General features: G+C 43.6%; 1 protein-coding gene and 1 long non-coding RNA gene across 3 annotated transcripts in view; one reads left to right on the forward strand and one right to left on the reverse strand.

Moving 5' to 3' along the window:
- Positions 1-24,195, reverse strand: part of PSD3 (pleckstrin and Sec7 domain containing 3) — a 107,917-nt gene that overhangs the window by 80,298 nt on the left and 3,424 nt on the right. Inside the window, exons 2-3 of one of the 2 annotated variants that reach the window (XM_058043560.1) lie at positions 15,235-15,343; positions 1,347-2,412 (exon numbers count right to left, since the gene is read on the reverse strand). In XM_058043560.1, coding sequence (XP_057899543.1) covers positions 1,347-2,412; positions 15,235-15,343 — 1,175 coding nt within the window. Of the gene's footprint in view, positions 1-1,346; positions 2,413-6,177; positions 10,229-15,234; positions 15,344-24,195 lie in introns of those variants that run through there. The other variant, XM_058043561.1, reaches the window with a different exon arrangement.
- Positions 5,538-21,977, forward strand: LOC131095602 (uncharacterized). Its single transcript, XR_009115899.1, has 2 exons — positions 5,538-5,715; positions 21,019-21,977. It is a non-coding gene; the product is annotated as an uncharacterized LOC131095602 (long non-coding RNA).

Consider the following 24,195-nt stretch of genomic DNA (forward strand, 5'->3'; position numbering starts at 1 on the left):
AGGTAAAATGCTGGTTTCTCCTTGCACTACCTCTCTTTATGACTGGCATCATCTCCCTCTCCAGGGACATAGAAAGAAACAATTTTCTGGGTAAAAGAAGAGGGCTGGGAGACATCCTAGTATTGTCTAACAGATCAGCTGCCTACGTGCAAAAGAGAAAAGCACACACAATGCGTAAGATGTATGCTAGCACCAGTGCCAAGCCAAAGGCTGCACATGTTGGAGATGTGTATCCCAATGGAGTCTCTGCCCTTGAAGGATAATTTGCTATCCCTGCAGTCCTAGGACTGGGGTCTTCAGCAAAAAGCTGAAGGAAATCACTCCAAAATGCAAAGGGAAGCACGTGCAATTAAAAATATGGAGTCTGGGGAACTAGATTTGAAGGGAGAAGACTCAGCCTGCTTTCTGATGCAAGGAAAGGTATACCATCCCCCTGAACAGTTTATTCTCTGATGCACCAAATACTGTGGGGCTTCTCAACATGGCAGAGGTTAGAGTAGCCAGCCCAAGTAATCCCCTGCACTGGCAAAACTCCACAGATGCAGAGGTACAGAGGCAGGAAAGCCTCCCTTGTAGAGATGTTGTCTCATCAGCACACAACTCTCCAGGTGAAAGTGGGCATGGTTTGCTCAGAGCGCACCAGTGGAACCCTTTGTTTTGTCAAGAGATGTGCATCAGGAAAGAAAAACAAGCAAATCAGGATGCAAAGCAGCCCACCATTCTTGCAATATGTACTGCTAAAATGATATAAACACAGATAGATAGATAGATAGATAGATAGATAGATAGATAGATAGATAGATAGATAGACAGATAGATACTATCTGTCTCTCAGACAGATAATACAGAAAGCACATATTGTAACATTTATTCTCTTATTCTCTACATGTCCCTGGATAAAATGTCTTTATTATCCAACCATTCAGAGGTTGTCACACTGTTTTTGCACAAACTCTGAATGAAACAAGAAAATCTGTTCAAATACGTGTGGCCAGGCTTGCATGCCAACTGTATTTAATTACATGGCATGTCCAGATCTCAATTACACCTGCTACAGATGCTTCATCACACAGACATCACTGCGCAAACAAAAGACTTCTTATCTTTACGTTCCAAAACCTGAGATGGACTGCAAACTTCAGTAAGATGGTATGAAGTAGCTTCAGTACCAACTTCAGGCACTAGCCAACCACCAACCATGTAAACCAGTACTGTAAACACCACACCACAGACAGCAGGCAAATATTTGCTGCTTCTTATTAGCTCCTAAGCAGGTAGGCAAAAGCCACATGCCTAGACAAGAGAACCCCTGCCTGACCCCTGCTCCCCTCTTAACACCAGCTCACCTGCCCTGGCCTCTTGCAAGCACAGCCATCTCCTCATCACAGTTCTTCCTCTCCTTCACAGAAACTTCATCCTTCCTGCCTTCTTCGAGCAGTGGTAGAGGAGTGGCTCCAGAAGCAGCAGGTTCCAGCCTCGTGTCTTCACAGACCTCACTCCATGCACTGTCTGGCAAGGAAAGCAAGGCTGGGGAGATCACTGGTGACACAGGGTGGCTGGATGTTTTGGACAATGCCTTCCTCTCCACAGACACAGAGTCCAGCAGTGAGTGCTTCTTTCTTCTCTGCTCCTCAGCTTTTTGCAGCCATAAGATCTCCACACCTTGAAATTCTACATGTTTACTCACAGCTGCCTCTTTAGCAAGCCTTCTCTCGGTACCTGTTTGCATTTTGCCTTGACTGTACTCTGAAAACTCCTCAAAACGTGTCCCCCTCTCCAGTCTGCTGACTGCTTCCAGGTTTGTCTCAGATGGCTTGTGACAGCTTGGTTCCTGAGCTCTGTGGACCTCCTCTGCTTTATTACTTATGGCTTGTGAAGATTCAGACTGCTTTTCTCCAGCCCGTACTGAAGCCAGATCTTTCTTTATGATCAAATACTTTTTTTCCTCAGCTGTTCCTTCAGATGGAAGAAGCATGTCTGAGAGTTTTTCTTGGCCTGCTGGAACTGGCTCTCTGGCTGCCGGCACATTTTGGCTGCCAATAACACTCTTTTTTTCCATTTGCGTCTCTGAATCAAGAGAAGTATTTGCTCTTTCTTGCACCTTTGTTGCTTCTAGCTGTCGAGAGATTTTCATGATCTCTGGCAGATTACCCGTAGGTTGCAAACCTTTTTCTGGGGTGTGAAGCTGCACTGCCCCTGCATCAGGCCTCAAATTACCAGCAGGAGCTGCACACTGAGGAGTAGGCCTGACACACTGGGGACTGTCCCGTCTTTCTGGACTGCGTGTCACAGGCTCAGCCTGGCACATCGATGGAGCCGATGGTCCTTGTCTGCTCGACTCTGCAGTGCCATACTCTGGAAATTCATTGATGATGGTATGAGGAGGCAAACTGCTGCTTCCACGGCCACTACCTGCAAAGTAAAAGGAGAGAGACCCTGGATTTATCTACCACACGCACAAAGCAAAGAGTCTGATCTCTCTCCCCGGCCTGCTCCTAACAGAGCAACAACGCTCTCCCCTGCAGGGTAAATACTTCAGTTTAATTCACTTCTGCTCTCACACTGCAGTTATCCAAAGCTGGTCCTTTTACACAGGAGTTTTTGGGCGGCCCTACTTTGGGAGTCTGCACTACAGAGGAAGGAATGCCAGAAATGTCTGCTACACTTCACAAAAGGTCCCAATGGCACGTGAACAGTCTGAGGCCTCAGGCCAGGCCACAGGCCCAAGAAAGCAGAGATTCAGATGTCTGACACTCATCCACAGCATGCACCACCCATGATGGTTTTACTTAAAAAAGACACTACACATGATGGCTTGATGCTTTCAGGTAATTTGCACTTGTAAAGGTGAAATACTGGGAAGATAATCAGCCACACCTCTTATGTTCACAGCCTTAGCAAAACTAATTTGCTAAATTACAAAGTAATTAATGAGCAATTAAACTTTCTGCCAGCACTACCCTCTTCCTTTAACAACTCAGGTAGCTGAAGGTCATGTTGCAGTGATGGATACCCAGCAATGCACATTTCCTACTGCAACAAGTACACTGCTGCAGAAAAACCTTGATACCCCTCCCTTCCTTGTGCTTTTCCAACTGATGTAAACAAAGAAGAAGCAAAAATGGGTGGTCCCATTTTCCAAGCGCCAAGCACTCAGTAGCTCCCATTGTTTCGAGGTAACAGAGAACCATCTGTCCAAAGGGACCTCAGGGATCACATAATGACAGATAATTGCCCACCTTATATCACAGCTCAAGGCGGAACTGAGCTCTTGGGGGAAAAAACCCCAAAACAACAATTAAAAAGCCAACCATCAACAGCTGCATTTGTCCCACTCCTGCGGGGAAAAACAAAACAAAAACAAAAAAGAAACAAAAACAGAAACAAAACAAAAAAACAAACAAACAAAACAAAAAAAAACAACAACACAAAAAAACCCCCCACTAACAACAACAAAAAAAACCAAACTGGCCTGGAGTATAAAAGTGGTTTAAATCAAACTGAAGGGTAGCCAGACCCAAACATCTACTTTGAAAAGCATCAGAGGTGACAGCTCTGAAACCAGACACCAACTTGAATTTAAATGGTTTGGTCCCAAGGTGCACCTCTAGGTGCTGCACTGCAAACTAATCCCCATCCCTGCTCCAAGTAGGCCGGCCAAGGTCTGTTTCTGAGGCAGAAGCCATATAGCTGTGGTTAATGACAGGCTGAGTTCAAAGTGAAAGAGAGGATAATCTAACACAAGTTCAGAACCGCATTAATATGGCTATCTATGTGCCAGTGGCTTGTTAAGGTAAGCAGAAGCTCACACCTGCCAGTATATCCCAGTATATCTAGCCACAGGGAAAATACCACACACTGGGCGTGGTGCACGATCAAACTGACAGTCTTGGACTCTGCCAAACCTCAGAATCTTCCCCAGTGGGTTCTCCAAATGTCTCCATGCCATTTACTTAATCACTATATGATAAAAATTCAGCTTCATCCAGACGATTTGGTTGCTGTCCAGGACAGTGACTGGATAAAGCAGGGACCTTTTCTTTGCTGCAAGGTCACAGGGAGCCATAAGGAGCAAGGATGCCCTGTCCACAATTGCATCACCAGCCCATGTTCATGGCAAGGTTTCCAAAACACAGGTGTAGGAGCACCCACGGTGCTTTTCCTTAGTGTCTGAACCAGCAGACAGTCTCCTTTGCACACAACTCAACCACACAGTGCTTGTGTACATCTCAAGCCATACTTTCCATGGCACAAGCACTAGGCTGACACTGTGGGGCACTTTCACCAGGACAGACTCACATATGACAGTGATGCGCTGTGGTTACAATGTCCTTACACCTGCAACAGAAAAACTCCAGGCAAGCAACCCCAAGCGGCTTTCTCACCCCACAATCCTTCTGTAATGCAGAAGATTTAGTGCTTGCTGCTCTCTCAGCACGGTCTAGAGGAGGGATTTCTTAGGAGAGGACTAATAGGGAGCGTGTCATTATAGATGCTAACATAAACCCTTCTTGGTGGACATATCCACCCACAAGCACTGCTTAGTGCGTGCCCTCAGCATTGTGGGACAGCGCTTGGCCAGGCCACTGCCCAGGCCACACACTCTGACTGTACTGCATGAAGAAAGGGAATACATAGCGCTCTAAGAGCTGGGACCCCCCAGGCCTCACTCCAATCCACACATCCCGCCTTGTTGGAAAGAAGCCTGGAGCGTCAGCCCTGGCCTCCTGTGGGGCTGGGATGTAGCCAATGTGCTCCGGAGGCCAAGCCCTAACAAGGCTCCACACACAGATCCTGCCAAGGGGCCAGGCTCGTCTCTGCTAATTGCTATCTTAGCTTCTGAACCAACACGAGGGAAACAGAGGGGGCCTTATTTCTTGTGGTGAATGCTAAATGCTCTGCTGCGCGTCCCCATCTGCCACCGACAGCCACTGCTGACGGTGGAAAGAAATCTTGAGCAAGTTTCTGATTTACTTCTCCTCCTGAACTTCACAGTCTGCAAGCCCATCAGACTCCAGAAGAGGTACACATACAGAGCACATACCTGTACACGCAGGCACAGAGAGGTGTCCAAAGGGAGAGAGAGTACTTAGATGTACTCCCCTCTGCCATACCTGCAGGCTGTGCTCCATCTGAGCAAGAGAGTAATGCTATCGCAGTAGAAATGTAATGCCTTTTCTGAAATGACATGTCAGCAGCAGTCCTCTGGACAGACTGCTGCTGCTGCTGTCACTGCTGTATGCAAGTACAAGTCAGTGGGATTCTTGCCTTTCATGCAGGAATATTGCCTAATTCTCTGTATGATTGAAAAAACTTCCTGTATGACATCAAAGCAGGGTTCTGTCACCATTATGTTAGGTACCACCATGCACATGACTGCCAAGGTCTCTATTTCATGAAGTAAACCATGACCAATCCACCACTCTCTCCCAAAACTGCAAAACCTTCCCCTTTCCTCAGAGAGCTATTTCAGTTACAAGAGCTTAGGGGAGCTTGAGCTCTTTAAGGGAAACTCCTCCCTTATTCCCATCCACCACCACAGCATCATGTCTTGCTGCAGCTACTGGCATATCCTGTCTAACCCCATCCCCCAATATGACTGCATTACAAACAAGGATAGAAAGAAAACAACAAAATTTAAGGACTGCACTGAAGATGCGCAGGGAAAAAAAATACCCATCATCAAACAAACAAAGAAAGGACACACACTTTCAGGTAACACAAATTTCTACTTTGCATTGAAGGTGGCTTCTTTCAACAAATGAAAAAAAGAAAAAAAAAGGAAAAAAAAAAAAGAAAAAAAGAAATAAATGGACAGGGGAAAAGCTAAAATAGAAAGGGGGTGAGTGACTAGAAAACTGAGACCGGGCAAATATAACCTAATAGCATTTGGCAGCCTTTCTGATGACTAGACGTTGAAAGAATTAATGACTTAAATCAGGCATAGATATGATATTTCATAGGTAAATAACATTCCATGTCAAGCAAACTTGTCTACAGCATAATAAAAGGAAATTCTAGGAAGCAAAACACAAGTTAAAAGCATAGACAGACATTTTGTTTACAGGTACATTTTAAAAAAGAATGGTGTGAGTGTCTCTCTCTATACAGTATATATATATATATTATATAGCTCGAGAAATTAGATATATTTGCTTGAACAGTCTCCTTACTCACAGAGGTTACTGTAGCTCCAGCAGTTACCCATTGGTCAAAGAAATAAAATGCAAAGATCATCAGTTTATCTATAGCGATACCAGCTAATTCAATTGCTGCTGTTCTAGTCAACTGGAATCAAAATAGTTTCAAATTTCCTGGCAGCTGCTGCCCTGCACTGCACACAATGATGTAAATGGATGCTTTCTGAGTATTATGAAACTGATGGGGGAACTGCAGTCTCATTCAGTCTATCGCAGGAGCTAAGGAGTCCACCTTGGCAGCTTGCAGGGGGAAAAAAAATCTTCCTCCAGCAAGGCTGCCTGACGGCATGCCAGGGATACGTCTGTGCTTAGCTGCCGTTTTTGTAACTGCGTCCATAAGGGGAGAATCGGGCAGAATGGCGATGCTGAGAGTCATGTGCTGGTTTCGGAATGCAGGATGCTTTATGGCATTTCAGCATTAGTGAGCTGGAAGCATTCACTAAGCAGCCCAGTCATCCTGCATTTTATGTCTCTGCAGCTCCTTGCGCAGATCACAAGTAGCACGTGGGTGAGCTTGCATGCAGCATCATATCAGTTACGCTGTCCTGGTATTCCTGCCACCATTTGTAAAAGGCAAATTAGGGAAGTAAAAAACAATGTATGCATTAAGATGAGACAAATTTCTAGGTCACAGAGCTTAATGAACAAATCACAGGATTTATGGTATTGTATCACTACTGCAGCCTGCCAGAGAGGAGCGTTACACACATCTCCTTGTCCTGCACTGCATCGTGTTAGATCTTATACAGTCACTAAAACTATTCCAATTGATAAAGCAGCCTTCTCCTGCTGAGATGGAGCAGCCATCCCCTATAAAAGGGGAGGGATGCTGCATAGCTTCTGGCAGCCTCATGCAGCAACCCTTTTTCCAAATGATGTCATTCTCCATGCTGCAATAGGTTCTGCCTGGCCAGAGTAGCCAAAGCCAGGGGATTAACATAATGCAAACACGGGGCTTTTGTAACTGGACTGCAAACATCCACACTGGACTGGGCACAGGATTTTCTGCAGCTTGCAGACACTCCAGGCTTTTGGGCAGTTTGCTTACTTCAAAAAGGAGAAGCAGAGCCAGGTCTTCATGCCGTCGAAAGTTACAGCAGCATTATGTAAAAACAACAAGTTGGTGGAAATGGGGAAGCTGAGTAAAAGTGAGAGGCAGAGGGAAGAGATTGGGGAGAGTTGCCTAGAAATAAATCCTGGTGAAATGCCTCTATGCCTTAGCAAACATGCAGGGAATGTAAAGGGGAATAGAGGTATGACAGAGCTCTTGCAGGAAAATTGACCATCTTGGCTGAGATCCCTCACCCCAAAAAGAGACAACCAGAGGGACTCCTTGCTGTGGTCGCTGGGAAGTTTGGCACAGAGCCCAAGAGCACGCACAGGCTGTGTGTTCTTTGCAGTCCGTGCTTGAACAGCCACACAGTGTGTGAAAGCCAGTGGCTCAGGGTTACCCAGAAATTAAACTAATTTGTTCACGGAAAAAATAATCCCCTGCATGCACAGAGGGGCAGTATGTTCCTCAAGAAATTGTACACCCACAGCTTCCTGCATACTGGAAGAGATTCACAAAAAGATACTGCCCACCACTGCTCTTGTGTAGTTCCCTAAATTCTGGGGGTTTTGGGCTACCAGAGACAGTACTAGATGAAACTTCAGTCTGACGTAGGACAACCTTGCCCATGCTAGGTAAATCTGTGATGAATCTCTGCTAGCTAGTGCTGGAGTCTGGTAGGATATGATGATGCTAAGTTGTCACTGGTTTGGAAAAGAGTGAGAAAAGCCACTAGGATAAGAACATAAATCCTGTGCATTTAGAAAGAAATGACCATTTAGAAAGCATGTAAAATACATGGGACACTTTGTGCCTCTTTGAGAGTTTGTGTGTATTTTTTTTCCAACTGCACAAGGCCTAGCCCTATTCCTGATGGAAAGCTTTATGAAAACAATACTGTGACTTGGCTGCATATTTTTCCCCAGATTTTAACTAATTCCCAGTGGTAAATAGGGTTTGGGACTCCTCGAATAAAACCAACTGCGCTGAATTAACTGTCCTCCAAAGAGCCCTGTACCTTTCCCCTGGTTGCAAGAAGGATGGCACCTTGCTGCAGTCACTCACAGGCCTACAGCGAGCTCAAAACAGGACAAAGTCCAAAACTAACATGCAGCACGTGCTGAGAGGATTTAGTGTGAGGGATTATCCACTACAAATTGCTGTATGGGCCACAGATGGTCAGTGAGATAGCTCAGTCCCAAGAGTCATTACCCTGGAAAGCAAAATGGTAGAGTGGAACAGCTGCTAGCATGAGTAGGAACAGGAGGGAAAATACAAAGGGAATATCTGGACTCCTTATCCTGACATAAAAGTGCAAGTGGGTCTTAGAATATTTAATGCCCTTTTCTTCTTTGAAGTTCCACACTCTGGAATTATATGGCTGTGAGAATCTCAAGTTTTCATTTCATTTTATTATGTCTGGAGAAGTCTGAAACCCAATATGCAAACAACAGATCCAAAAAGAATCTGAATTTTCTATTTTTCTGCTGCTGTGATTTAGAAAGGAAGTAGCTAACAGATTTTCTAAGTGTAGATATACACAGTAATTAGCAAGAATTACTTTAAAAGCTCTCTAAGAGCCTTCACCTGAAGAAAAAACTTCTGAAGCAGTGACAACTCACAGCTGTTTTGACACTTTCAGCATCTACAATGACTTTACAGCCTCTCTAAATTCACTTATAATTAATGTTATATATTTTAAATACTGTATTTTTCAATAATCCTCTCAAAACCCTTGGAAAGTTGCTTTGAGTGAGCAAAAACGGCTTTAAAAATCCATCACTTGTAAGCACAGATCTCAGAAACATGGGATTTCTGTAGATCCAGAAACCAGGCACACCTGCAGAAAAGGATGTCCTTTACTACTTTTCAGAGTTTGGGACCAATTAACCAATCTGAGAGTAGTCTTGTTAGACAGTTCTTAAAGCACCCTAGGAGATGGATCTCAAGTTATGTGCCCAGCTAAAACAAAAAAAGGGGACAGAGGGATGTGTGTATCTCCCAGGCTCCAAGTGTTTGTTGCTAAAGGTGCTGTTGGACATTGCATAGTAACTTTTCAGCAGGCTCTCACAGCGAATGAGACTCCCTTCCCCCAGATGCTGGGCAGAGTTAAATAAACAACACAGGGATCTATGGCAGAAGGTACCTGTTAAAGCAGTGAACTGTGAACAGGAAAAATACAGGCTGTACTCTGTGTTACACTCTTTCAGTCCAATACCAGGCCAGAGCTGCACCTACCCATATAATTTTATTTAAATGTCTTCTCTGTGTGCATATCAACAGCAAGTTAACATGCATAATTTCCTTCAGAAAGCTTCAGAAATGAAGCAAGGCTACAGCACATTAGAGGGTTTGTGTGGGTGTGCTGCAGATCTCACCAGATGATGGGGCTGAGGCCAAGGAGAGGAGGCAATGGTGGTGACAGGAAAAAATGCATCTGTGTCCCACTGTACCTGCCTATAACAAGCTAAATCAGCTGGCTGAGCCTCTCCTGTTGTGCCCACTGATCTGGATGCCCCATTTTCTGTCTGCCTGATGGAAGGGCATGACCTGCCTGTCTCCAGGAAGGTGTTGCTGAGTCCTGCCAGCTTCAGCTGAATTCAGCCTGTGCCAGGTGTACTCAGAGCATCTGATGTGGCCAGATGCTGACAGATTGCCAGCGCCACCAGATCCACAAATATTTGTGTGCTCCCATCAGCATGGCTCTCAGCTTCAGCCAAAAGAACACAGACAGGGAGACATCTACTGCCTTAACTCTGGCATTTCCTAACTTCTGAGTGCTTATTCTGCACCTTTAAAAAACAATAAACAAACAGTACATGTTTTAATAATTATTTGTACTAAACTCTTGGCCTTCAAACAACTCTGTTGTTTAGAAAGTTGAGGATGTGGTAATCTCCTCCCTACAGCTGTAGGTTATGATAACTTGATCTATCCAGCTTTCAAGTGCAGGTCACAAGACATTCGATTTCCTCCTGTGGAGTAAGGGACTTAGGATAATGCCTTGTGCTCCCTTTAGTTTTCCTGCCCCTTGGACTGGAAACGCATGCATCCATCACACCACACCTGACAGCTCCAGAGCATGCCTCAGTTTCTCCCAGTCCCAGGAGGGACTAAGAAATTCAGGGGAGACAGCAAGACAGTTCCACCACTCCACCTCTGCAGCCAAGATGCAGAGCACAATGGAACCTGACCTTCTGCACCAGCATTTATTTTTCCATGTGCTCTTCAGAGCATCCAAAATGACCTGCTTTACTCCATGCTGGAATGAAAGAGGAGCACTCAGCGTGGCCAGTGAACATGCTGGTGCCAAAGAGGTAATTACTTCCTACAGTGCCCAAACTCAAGGGGAAAAGTACCTTCCAATACAGTACCTCTGGAAACTTAAATTTAAAAAGTTAACCTTCTTTTTGCATCATTGCCAATCAGCAATGCCAAACATTGGGGATATTTATGAGGAAACTACTGATTACACACTACGGTTTTAAAACTCCTGCAGGATTTCTGTATGTCAGAAAATGCATTGGGACACTAGAAACAGCAACAACAAGAAGCTGATAAAGTCAAACATGCACAACAGGATTATGGGCTTTTAATTATGTGAGAGAGGGGTACCACAGCTCTGAGCTTTCTGTATTCCAGCCTTGTGTGTGCTCCTGGTGAACACTGCAGGACATCTGATGCGCCAATCCTTCACCATAATTAAGCAAAATTAATGTGAAAATCAGGCAGTCCTCCAACCCTCAGAAAATGCAGTTTTGCACTTCTTAAGCAAAACATAGCTGCAGAGGAAGATACCAGACCAGGGAGCCTAGACTTTCAGGATTGCCTGGAGATGGAAAGAGCACAAGATGAAAATATAGCAAAGGGGTGGTGCCTCAAAATGGAAAACAACAGGGTTGGAGCACTGGGCAAGACTACAGTCAGCAGTCTGGGCTTCATGAGAACAATGTAATAATGAGTGCCTGTGGTCTAAGGGCAGTTCCTGCAGGGAGGATCAGGAAGGTGCCATTTCCATGCAATGTGAGGGGGATGCAGCAGAGCTGGACATATGTGCCTTGAAGTAACAGAGCAAACAAGTGAGACAGAATGTATGTCAGTGATGCTCACTTTATACAAAGATACTGGGATCACTTTCTTAAAGAGGTTTAAATCAGAAACGTAAGAACCCTGAAAAGGCTTTACTTTTACAAAATAGCAGTCATTGTGTCCTTCCTGTGCTGTTGAAAAACAGTTTAGACATTCTAAAGCAAAAGCAATAATTTCTTCAATTGCAGTTCAGGAACAGGTATGTTGCATGGGTCAAAGTATGTGTTTGATTTTCTTTCATGTGTCAGATCTGGCATTGTTTGACCCCTTGCAATGGTGATTCAGCACACATTGCTAGAAGAAAATAAGCCCTTTTTTTAGAATTGTTCTTTTGGCATTATTTTGGGGGGGTCTGTTACAGTTTTTGCTGGCTTGAGCTTGCTAAGTACACAGATGAGCACAAGAACTAGCATGAGACAATTGGTGGCAGTGTGTGTCTGGGACCATCTCTTGGCAGAAGCAAGATGTTAAATGAGCTCAGTTGCCTCATGACACCTCACTGAACACAAAACAGCAAGTGACAGGCTTTCCAAAAAGCTATTTGTTTCACCAGGAATTCAAAACCAAGCTTCTTCCAGCAGCTGTTGGGAAAGACCAGATTTGCATAGCGACACAGGCAGTATTTGTACAGAGCCTTTTTGTGAAGGATGAGATTAAACCTCTGGTACACAGGAGGGATGAAAGCTTTCTCCTTTCAGAAGCATCAGAGAAAAGACTGTTTATTAATCTTAAGAAGCTATTTTCTTCCTAACAACAGTCTTGGATTTATTTTCTCATATAACAGGAATTATGGGGTATTTGGCCCTCATGTTTATTTAAAGAATTATTTTGTAGTGTCCCCCATTTTTTTCCCCAAAGGAAGCACTTTTAAGACTAAAAAAAAAAAGTCATGTGGCCATAACTTTTTTTTTTCTTTTTGGTATTTAAATGTATTAACAGCAAAGTCATAAAAATCAGACCTGTAGCACAGCCAAGCCTGAAGAAAGTCTGCTCAATAGAGATCACTGTTTCCACGGCAGTTTCCAGAGAAGGAATGTATGTTTCCACATACAACAAGCGGCCTTTTATGTCAGTGAGTCTGAGAAGACGTCTTGTCCAACCCAGCTAAATTCAGTTTCTAAAAAACATTTTCTTTTGCTGGAAAGCAGAAGGCTGGGGTTTTGCCAAGGAAGGTGGCCAGGCTGTGCAGGGCCACGTGGACAAGTGTGGTGCATCCTCCCTGCTCTCCCAGCGGGAGGGGTCTGCAGGGAAATGCGTGGTCTTGAACCCTTCCACAACAGGAGGGTCCTGGGGGGCTTGGACCTGCTTCTGCTCCAAGTAATGCATGCAGGGCAGGAGGATGGGCAATGGACAAGAGAGGAGAGGGCCCAGACAACAGGCATCATGCATTAAAGTCAAGAGAACATTAGGGCATCAGTGATCACAAATATCCCAGATAAAATCAGACTGAAGACAGCAAAGGAAAATGTTTTATATGTGACAGCTTTATTAGCATTTGAATATCGTTGATGAAACACCTCTTCAAAAGCCATCTAACTTTTAATTTTCCCCCCCTCTCATTTTCTCATCTGAAAATGACCAGCAGCTTCAACCTGGAAGGTAAAAATCAGCACAGAGCTTATTAACAAAAGCTGCCATCTCCCACCTGGGTAAACAGAAGTGTTTGTCACAGTCGCCCCCACTTATTGCTCTCTCTTTGTGAATTGGCTTGTCTGATTCAAGTGTTTTAGTACTTAGTCAAGACATGTATATCCTCAGCAGCGTCAGCAGGGCTACAGTAACGTGGCTGTGGCTGAAAGGGAAAGTATAAACCAGAAGGCAGAAGTAATTAAGCTGTTCAGCAGCTTACATGCTATGTTCCGTTTCTGAGGCCAGCCATGGCATGGGTCAACTGCTTTAGGTTAGATAAACTAAAGTCCAGCATAACTGCCCACAGTGACAAGTTGTTCTCTTGATCAGGTTTAAACACCAACATTTCTCCTGGCCCTGCCTCTGTCACTCATTTGCTTGAAATATTTCATACTTTGACCCCTAAAAAGCATGTCTTCTTTCCTTTAAAGGAAACTTCAGAAAGTAGCATGTTTATTTGGATTTTTGGTGGTGTTTTCTCCCTTCCCATCTAATAGGGAGAAGAGCAGAAAGACTTTCAAGCATAGCTGCTTCCCCCAAAAGCATATGTATGACATATTTGATATATATCAAATAAAAAAAAACATTATTTGAGGTACAAAAGCCCTGAGTTTGTACTACTGTCCCCTCAGTCACCCTGTCCTCATTCACCTCCAGTAAATAAGCAGTTAAAAGCTGAAGAAAAAACTAGAAGGGGCAGAACCACTATCATTTATCCATGGCAGTCAAACAACTTGTAAGAGGAGGAGGAGGATGCAATTGTCTGTGGCAGCATGAGGCCAGTCTGGGTAAGCACGATGTCACCCAGTTTTTGGGTGCAATTCACAAACGTTGTATGTTAACCACTGTTAAATATTCACAAACTCTCTTGTCAGGGTCGCTTGAAGTAACTCCCATTTTGCTAATTGTTAGCTCCTACTGGTAGTTTCTCATTAATAAAGGAACAGGAGGAGATCCGGAAACAAGGCAAGAAGGAGATCCAGAAACAAGGCAAGAAGCACAGGAAAAATACAGCGAATTAGGCATATAAGTCAATATGTCTGGCTTACTCTTTGCTACCCCTTATTTTAGAGCTCAGTACTTAGCTTGGAATACCCATCATATTTGATAATTGTTTTGGCTGGTAATAACAATAGATTCACTTGGATTTATTAGACACAGCATACTTTATTTAATACCAATCTCTGGATTTGTACCAATGCCTGCTGACAGTACTCTCACACTGTGTCTTTCCAAGCAAGAAATGAGGTCATCATGATTCATGTAATAAACTGATACACATTTTGTGGCAATTTGAAAGAGTTTTTAAAATTCCTAAATAAGGTCCTTTTGGTTTGGGTTTTCTTGAGGGTTTTTTTCTCTTTTTGGAAATTTGGATTTTTTTCCACTATGCAATTAGGATTTCCCAGCTGGATGACCAAAAAGCCAGGAAGAAACTCACGTTCTGCTTTATTATTATTTTTTTTCCTTACTAAAGTGGAGGAACATACACAGTTTGTTTCTGAGCAAAGTGCTGCCCTTTTCTAGCACGAAGGGAGTCTTCCTTAATTAAGTGACACAGAAAGTTTGCAATTAGAAAGGATCAAGGTACACAGAGAACAGCCTGAGGAAATGCTTTTTCAAAGAGGGCAGGGCTTGTTGATAATTTTGACAAGGCAAGAGGAATAGCTACAATAACTACATTTCTTTTCTTCTAAGCTTGGGCTTTAAAAGGTAGAAAATGCCCTATATTTACAAGAAGACAACAGGAATAAGACAGATCCTTAGATATAACATTAGATATTATGGAAGCATCTGGACTTCTAGAATCACTGACTACAGAGGGCAGAGCAGTCCGGGTACCAGTCAAGTATCTGAATTAAAATCTTACCTACCTCTACTTGTAGAAAGACCACAAAGTGCATTTCTGGAAGATCTCCAGGCAGAAATGGCCATGCTTCAGCATGTGCAATTGCAGAACTCATGGCTGAACAACTCCACTGCAGAGAAGTGCAGGGACTCCCTCCACCAATGTGCCTTTAGCATGTGAGTCCCTGCTGTCACATCATGGTGGCCCACATGAGCCAGAAAGAAAGGCAGGGGTATAAGAGAGGGAACCACTGTCATTTTCTGCGGCCAAACCAGCAGGATCCAGTACTTGCAAAAGACAGCATAGCATAGTGAGTGAGCCTCACGGAGTCATTAAAGGAGAAGCTTCTGCAAAACTTTCCTGAGTGGCTTAAGAGATTTTTTTTTTTGCACAAAGTAGAAATAAATAGAACTTACCCATTCCTGAAGGCTTCTCTTCTTCCAAACCAAATAAAAATTCATATTTGGCCTTGGCAACATTCTGGGCATGAGCTGATATGTCATTATCCCGCACAAGTGCTTCTGCCTAGAGTAAAAATAAACAAAGCTTATATACCTTTTAGTGAAAAAACAGCAGAAGGAACATGAAATCCCTTCAGGCAGCATTTTGAAAGTATTCATTTCACTCTGTCACCACCAAGATCATCCAGAGTAGACATGGGCCAACTCAGAGAACTTTTGAAGAGCTCACCCCTCCTTCACTGAACCCAAGAATTTCAGTATTAAGAACAAAGACCTAACAGAGATGTGAGAGCACCCAACCACTCTTTACACGCTCTTTAGCCAGCTTACCCACTGAAAGGCCAGCAGCATTGGCCAACTATCTCAATAATATTGGTCATATTGGTTGGAGCTAAAAATATCAAGAGAGTAGTATCAGAAATAGCAAATTTGAGCATGTAGGTCATAAAACTGGAACCCATGGGAAAACCATAAATGGGGCAGGCTGTCTCTTTGAAAAGATAGTGGGGTAGAGAAAGTGACGAGCAAGGACTACAACAAGGATGATTAAAAAGGGGGAGAAGGATAAGGTACGCAAACATGTACTTAGGCAGGAGTACTGTCTAAGGGGCCCTGTTGGGCAGCCCATGCATGACCACCACTGTGTAGGTCAGGACTAGAGTCCAACTTGGTTTTACAACCACACCGCACAAGTCAAACCTGCTTATCCAGCCAGGAGGCAGGGAGGGGACACAAGGTGGTGAGCCCAGTGAGCAGGGGAACACCTGGAAGGGTGAATGGATAGACTGATTGAGCAACCTGTTCTACCCAGGTCTGGTGCCCCCAGCACCTTCCCCACTGCTCCTTTCTTGTAAGAAACAGAGTAAATGACCTTGACACAGTAAAGGTCCAGTTTCTCAAAAGAGAGAAAGGCTACAGGACTAAGATCAAAATACTTTTCTGAACAGGTAGGGACAAAACAAATCTCTAAGATAAAGCACAGACCAGCAATAAACTGCAGTGCAAAAACTATCCAGAGTTAGCATTAAGTTTCTTCCCACCTGGACAAGACAGAGCCTGTAATTCTTCTGTTTGAAGTGACAGATAAAATAAATCACTAACTCTAAAAATTCTTCAGTAAACTTTATATTCATATGAGGCAGTCAATTGCTGTGGCATAGCAAGCCATGGCATGGTTTACATTGGTGAAAGCATTAGCTTATGAAAACACTCTTTAAAAAACAAATGGAACATTCAGCCCCCTAGGACAACAACAACTTTTATGCATTTCTATCAAATACCTCAGGATAAGCATCAGATACAAGCAGAAATTCAAAGTACAAGGGACACGTGATTCACAGGAACACATAGTCACAGCTCTTAATCAGAGGTGGATGGAATCACAAATTCATATATTCCTCCTAGGCCATCTGTCCAACAATTGTATTTTCTCCCAAGAGCACACTGACAAATAGTTATCTTGCCCTATGCCCTAGAATGGTTTTGCTCCAGGTTCCACTGGCCTTTTACACCCATTTCTTCTCCTACCTTTCTGCACTGTGCCAGTTCTGCACGATTTAGTACAAACACCACTCTGCCCTAAGTCGACAGCAGATGTTACACAGTGGTCTTGGACTAATTTATTTACCATTCACTAGACATTCACTAGTCCAGCTACTCAGTACTAGGGCTTCCAGTATGTTGATACATGTGCTAACTCCAGTCTACCCAATCCTTTGGTAAAGATGTGATGGCATACATAAAGGGCTTGGGCTTACTATCACAAAGATGACTATCACAAGCATGACAAAATGAGCTTGGAAGAAATCACCATGTCTGTCCTGGCTTTACAGACCTGCATTCATTCACTGGCAGGGAGGCAGGAAGGGCTAGAAAAGGAATAGCTGGAGCCAGAGCACACAGGAGAAGGCTCTTTGTCTGCATCAGCTTAGACAGGAGTAGCTTACAGAGCCAGACAAAAATTCAGCCTACTCAGATGGACGTGAAGGGATGGGATTGCTTATAACTAGCTGGTGCCAAATCCCAGTGACAGATAAATGAAATGGAAAATAAAATTAAGAGAACAGTCCAGTTCTTGAGCAGTAAGGAATTTCTGATCTATACTCCTCTGGGACACAGCTTCTCCATCCCTCAGCCTTGCTTATTGAGATTTCACAGACATCTGCTACACTGAGCATCCGTGCCAGCAAACATGTGTTCCAAGGCTCTCTATTTGCCTGTACCTTATTGTAAAGCAAAGAAGAAAACTCCAGCTCACAGCACCCTCTGCATCATCCAGTAACAGTCACAAGTAAATTGTAAAATTAATGGGGTTTCAGTGTATAGGCCACCATTTATCAGAGTTAAGTGCCTAAACTGAGGCTGCATGATCTTAGTCTTTGCATCTGAAAGGGGTAACTTGATTGTCAGAAGTCTCAATGCTGCTGATGAAAATTACAGATACTGGCTTGAGTATGGGAACAGCTGTATTTAACATGTATTTAGGTTGTCAGAGCACTAAAAGGATGTATAAAGAAAGTCCATATCCAAGCTTAAGGATAAGTTTATCATATTTCATCCAAACAAGACATGTTAAAAAAGAATGCAAGAGCAGGAAAGAATGAGGATGCTTGAGGTCAGAGCTAGTTTTTAAGACTATTGCTTTACCAATGTCCAAGTCAAGAGACTACATGTGTTCTCCTTTCCTTCTTTCAATCTACCATTCACCCAAGCTTTGCAGGAGTCAAAATGCCTGAAACGAGGAGCCCAGAAATGGGCTGGACAAACATTCATGGTGCTTTCAAGCTGCATTAGCAAAGATTAAATACGAGCAAGATTGAAAGGGATATAAAACTCCTGCTTAAGCCTTCTCTTTCAGCTGAAGGGCAAAGAAATCTGCATCCAGGTCAGCCATTTCATAATTGCTTCCCTCAGAGGGCTTTAACCACCACCTTTGAAGCATCTCATCTTTGTCACTGCTGAAGAGGGTGACGCTTAGGAGCGCCAATCCCCTTAAATCAGCCCAGCTGTACGTACATTTCTCATGAGCCATATACATATTATTTTTCAGTCCAGTGATGCTCTGGGCAGAGAGGCAGCAAGTTCCTACCCATTGGTGCATCACTCTTGCAGTGCTTTCTGCCTGTTTGAACATGTTTGATCAAGCCTACTTCTCTAGGTAATAGCTCTTGGTCAGGAGTTAGGAAGGCTGCATTTGCCTCTCAGTGAATTTTAGATAACATTGTGAGGCTGCATTAGTTTGCACTTGGCAGTCCTCGCCCCTCAGACCTCCTGCCAACACACTGGACCATTTTCTATTGACCTCACACAAGGAACTGGCATGGGTCATCAGAGGTCCCACCTTGCTGACTTTCTGATTCATGCTTAGGGAGCAGAGAGATTCTTAAGGATAAGGCTGTGGTGCTTGTGGTGGTTTCAAGCCAGCACAGGAATGAAGCTGCTGAATCTGTGTCTCAGCACTGAACTGAACAACAGCAGGATGCTAAGACCACAGGGTTCCTGCTTCTCCAGCAGGAGCTGCTGATAAGGACAGATAAGTCAGCCTAGCAAGAAGCACATACACTGCCTCTGTTCTGCTGTCTGGATGTGTGAATGGAGCAGCAGGTCAGTATCTGCAAGGAGAAACTATTCCCACAACTCACCCTTGAGAGGTGTCTTTAACTCCCGATGAGAGCTGGTTGCTGCCTTTCCTGAAGCTCAGTTTCACTCTCTGGATGAATTTCATTTCAACTCACAAGCTCCCCTCAAACTGCCCTCCAAAAATCCCAGTGGTTTTTAGATAGGTATAGTGAGTCATAAAAAGCTGAAGAAAATGCTTCTCCTTTCTGCACAGAAGAAAAGCACCAAAGCATCCTCTTTTGACTTTCATGAGGTTCTTGTTGGGACCTTGTTTTTGGGACCAACCGGTTTTGTCTTGGGGCCTTATCTATCATACTGTCTTGGGGTGAACATTTCCTCCTAACTTGTCTCAAACCAAGACACATACCTACATGTCAGAGAGCTTTAACTGAAGAATATCAAACTCTTGCTATCTCACCACCATTTGCAGCTGAGCTGACAGGAGAGCTGGGCTTTTTCTCAGAGGAAGGGGATAATACTGTCCACAGCTGCTCTGACAAGCAATGGGTCAATGTGCACACAAAGAACCAGTGTGAACCCATGCCTCCTGAAGCATTCACACTTAAGGTCATGCATTTTCTTTGAAAATGTTTAATAAGGGGAATATTCCAAGAAGCAGATAATTAAATGGCAACTTCTAGTCTGGAATTTATCAGACTCCCTGAGAGGACAGATGCTGTTAAGACAGACTCACTCCTTGTAGAAGACCTGGGAAAAAAGTGCATGAGAAAAAGCAGAACAGGATGGGTGCTCAAGCAAGACTCTTCAGGGAACAAGAGTCAGCCAAAATTCTGGACAGCAAGAGACCACTCATCCTAAGGGAAAACATCAGCAGGAAGGGACCTAAGGACTATTCATGAAGAACTGTTAGCTGGGACAGAGAGGTGAAAGAGTCATCAGGCATGTCTTCACAGCTAAGCCATATCAAGAAGAAGCCTCAGTTTTACATGCTTTCACATGTGCACAGCTCTGTTTCCCAGAGCTTCCTACCTTTCCTCTCAACCATACCACCACTGGATGTCAGCTCCCTGTCAGCAGGCAATAGCCCCTACACTGGAGCGACTTTTGGAGGTTTCATTGAGGCTACTGGGGAAATACTGCAGTATTGCAAGAAAGCAGAAAAATGCCTTGAAGAATGCCTGTAAATCAGAGTCTACTATGGAGAACTTCACAGCCACACCTGGACCATTTCTAATCCCAGGCTATGCTTGGTCCATTCTCATTGCTTCACCAACATCGCTAGCAGCAAAAAACTCAATTGCCTGCCAGCAGCCTATCAAATACCCCAATACAGTGAGTTTATACTCTCAGCAGGAATGATGGACAGAAGGTTCCCACATATTTTAAAATCTTCTCCAGCAAGCTGCAATGTCATGGGCAAGTCTTTACAGAATCCTGCATTGAGGGCTCTGCCTCTGCTGTCACATCATCCCTGAATGGCCAAGAGCTCAGCAAGCTTCACTGCTTTTGACAGGTCATACCAGTTGTTCTGAAAAGACTGTGCCTGTTGAGTTTGTCTTGAATCACTTTCCTAAGTAACAGGATTAAATGCAGAAAGCTGGCATTAAAATAAACTTGCTAACTGGTAAAACCTAGTGCAACAACATCACAGGAAGAATGTGGGTGCTCACAGTAAGACCACTGGGTAGGCAGGGGTTGTAGTGTTTAATTCCATGTGACCTCATAAACTATAGCTGTGTTTTCCTTATACCTCCCCACACTAATACACGTTCACAATTCTTGAATTAAAGCATTAGTAAAATAATTAAAATTCAAAAGAATAGAAGCTTTGCATGGCTTAATCTCAGCTGGAGCTGCTAAAACTTAATGCTAGCCAAGGTTTTAAATGAGAAGAAATCTAAGCCTGGGTTTTAAACTAATTCCTAACTATCAGGAGTTGCAGGGAGATGTATAGAAAGCCAGAAGGTGGGGATGAAAGAATAGGCTTGTGTAAGAGCACTGCAAATAGCTGTTTTCCAGCAGAGAAGTCAGCCTTGTAAGACTTTTCAGCTACAAGGCAATTGTAGAGATATGGCAGAGGTGCTTGCAGTGACAAGGGGTCTGAAAAAAGCAAAGAAAAATGGGTAATTCAGCACCTTTTTTTTTTTTTTAATGCAACAGCCAGAAGACAACAGAAGAAGGTATTGGGAGTCAGCACCACACCAAAAAGGACATGGTTCCTGCTACAGTTTGTATTCAAAACCACAAACCACCTTGCAAAGCAATCTCACAGAAACCAAAATACTGAGGTACCTGACAAGAGAGTGAACAAGCTCAAGGGATAAAAATCCCTAACAATATAGAAATCACATCCTTCTCATGAATCTCTAAGCTGACCTCTTCCTGGGCATCTGCTGACCTCCACAGATGCTCCTGGGCTAAAGCGGCCTTGAATCCAAACCAGTGCAGAGAGTCACTATTACCTGCTCACAAGGCTCTGGCATGGCCACTGGACTGGAGAGACCTCACACTTGGTACCATCCAGCCAGCTCCTCTAGAGTGCTCACCACAACACACTCCACAGCTTACCCCAGGGATTCTCCAAAAGGCACCAGGGCACTGCAGGCTTCCTATGCCATTATTCCCAGCACTGCAGGGTTTGTTTACTATGAGCAGCCTCACAGGAAGCAGCCAGGCTGGAGAGAGCAAAACTGAAAGGGTGCAGATACTATCAAAGCTGCTCTCCCTGCACAAAGGCAAACTTCACAGAAGTTCAGTGTCTAAAGAGAAGCTCGGTTCAGAAATGAAGCAGAAGACTTTCTGCTTAGAAAAAGACCTGAGAACAGTGACAAGAAAAGACTCAAATTAATGCCTTAGCAGCAGCATCAAGCAGGTAAAATTTGTTTCCAGTCTGGTCACCTTGTTTTAGACCTGCACTTGAGTTTTTCTCCCCTTAAAGAAATGTTTGCTTTGTTGTTTGGTTGAAGTTGTTAGGAAGCAATCAGCTGTTATACAGAATTAAATACTTTCTATTATGCAAAGGCTGATGCTGTCTGAGCTGTAACTGCATGGCTGTGAACAGCATATTAATTCAAAGTCTGTATGATTACACTTTACCATAAAGGTCACTCAGCATTTTCTATTTGTCAAGTCAGTGATTTTGATGCATTTTGTATGGACCTTTGGATATCTACGGATTACTTCTAAGGTATGTGCAAGAATCAAAACAAGTCCTCTGAGAAGAAGACTTTAGCTCACTGCTTGAACCACTGTGTTCTTAGACATAACACACAAAGATGAAGAAAAACATCAAAAAAAGTTTTGACTTCTATAAAGCCACAATGCAAGTATATTCCTGAGCTATGTCAAAGAGCATTGGGGTCAGGTATGATTTAAGAAAAACTGTGCGAAGACAGCATCTTATTTCCAGAGAATTCTGTGATGCACGCAGTAGACATCTTGCATTTACTGTTTTTGTTCAATTTGTTCCAGTATTTAGCAAACTGACAGACTGCTTCACTTCAGCAGGTAGTGGGCTTCCATCATCTTCAAGCACCTCAGATGTCAGGACAGTGTTTAGCCAGGCTACAGGTCTGCTGTACATGGATTTCTCCTCCATGGAAGCTAAAATTTGAATATATCTAAATGCCTCATGAGCCTCTCAAAAGTTAGTTCTGTTTCTCTTCAGGCAACAAAATTCTTTGCAAAACCCTAGCCAACATCTGCTGTCCCTTGAAACTTTACAGACAGCATCCTTTGCCATGTGCTGTACATTCTTTATGTCCAGCTAAATATACACTGCTTTTATGAATGGAGGGACAGGGTATTGGGAGAGCTCATCTTCATTTTTCAAATCAATATTATAAACATAGTTCAAGGTAGTGTCCCCAAGTGATTAAAATATTTCATTTCAATGAATGGCTAAAAAAAAAAAAAAAAACCAACAAATAAAAAAAAAAAACCACCCCACATCCAGCCATTAGACCTCTCCACACTGGAAGAATTAACATTTGCAAAAACCTGCCTTTTCTCTGTGGCAAGCACAAACTGTAGAACTACAACACAGCAATAGAGTATGCAAAAACGGGGTATGCATTTTTAGACACAGCTTCCTGATTCTGCCTGATTATTTCATATCACATATTTAAATTAATTTTACAGCTTTCCCCTCAGCAGTTTTTTTCTGAGCCTTACCTAGATTTAAGAGAAGTTTTTTGAACAGAAATTTGACTGAAGTTTGATCTGAGCCATCTTATCTCTGGCACAATTAAGGCAGAAGTGAGAAAACACATCAACAAATTTCTCCTGAGGTGCGGACACTGGGGGGACTGAAAATACTGTTGCAAGACCAAATGCTTGCTAAGACCAAATGCTTGCTAATAAAGTGCACCTTAAGGACTGCCAGCATTGTCAGGCAGCTATGGCTCCGCAAGTGGTCAGGAGCCAACAGGCAGCTCCAGCTGTGGCAAGAAGGCAGAAGACATCAGAGATGTTACATCCCCCACAAGCAGCACAACACAGGCCAGCTGGCACTCCTGTCCCACTGGTGAGGAAGTTAATACCTCTTCTTTTTTCCTCATTAAGTCACAGCAAGTCCCCAGACAAGACAGCTGACGACAATCAGAACTTGCTGGTACTAGAATTTGTTTCCTTTTGACAACAGGGCTTCCCTGGGAAGCATTCTTCTATTAGCACTGTTATGCAGATATATCCCAGGCCTAAGTGCATCTTGCCATCACATTTGGCATTCATTCAGCCTGGGAGATGCAGTTATTACTCAAATGACACTTCCCATTTGAAAACTGTTGTAAAAAAATAATGAGTACACTTTAAGTCACCTCTTTCACTGTGTCATTTCACTCCAAAAAGAGAAAGCAAGCCCCATTCATGGCTTCTGCAAAAAGCGAGGCTTGTGTTATGTAATCCGTGCCATTAAGTTGTTTTCTTACTGCTTCTGAACTACTGCATCACAGTTTCAAGACAAGGGCCTCCTTTCAGTCATAGAATCATAAAATACTGAGTTGGAAGGGACCTATAACAATCATCAAGTCCAACTCCTGGTCCTGTGCAAGAAAGTCTTTTCACCAGGCAGCAGAAAGTTGCTGTGGCTATGACATTATGTTCTCAGCAAGCATGGCAGTGACTGCTGTGTTTCTGTCCTGGCAGGCCACCCTCAGAAGCCAGCTCCAGCCTCGTTTCCTTTGGCTTAGCCCAGAAATTGCAACACTGAAAATCTTCTGTGCAGTTAGCAAAGGGAGCCACACACTTCCCACAGCCATCACTGGTGGCTGAGGTATTCAGCAGAGGTAGAAATGCAGTGCTCACACTCTGATGGACAGCTTGATCCCCGATGGACAG

This window comes from Melospiza georgiana, chromosome Z (assembly GCF_028018845.1).
Source record: "Melospiza georgiana isolate bMelGeo1 chromosome Z, bMelGeo1.pri, whole genome shotgun sequence".
NCBI classification, from domain to species: Eukaryota; Metazoa; Chordata; class Aves; order Passeriformes; family Passerellidae; genus Melospiza; species Melospiza georgiana.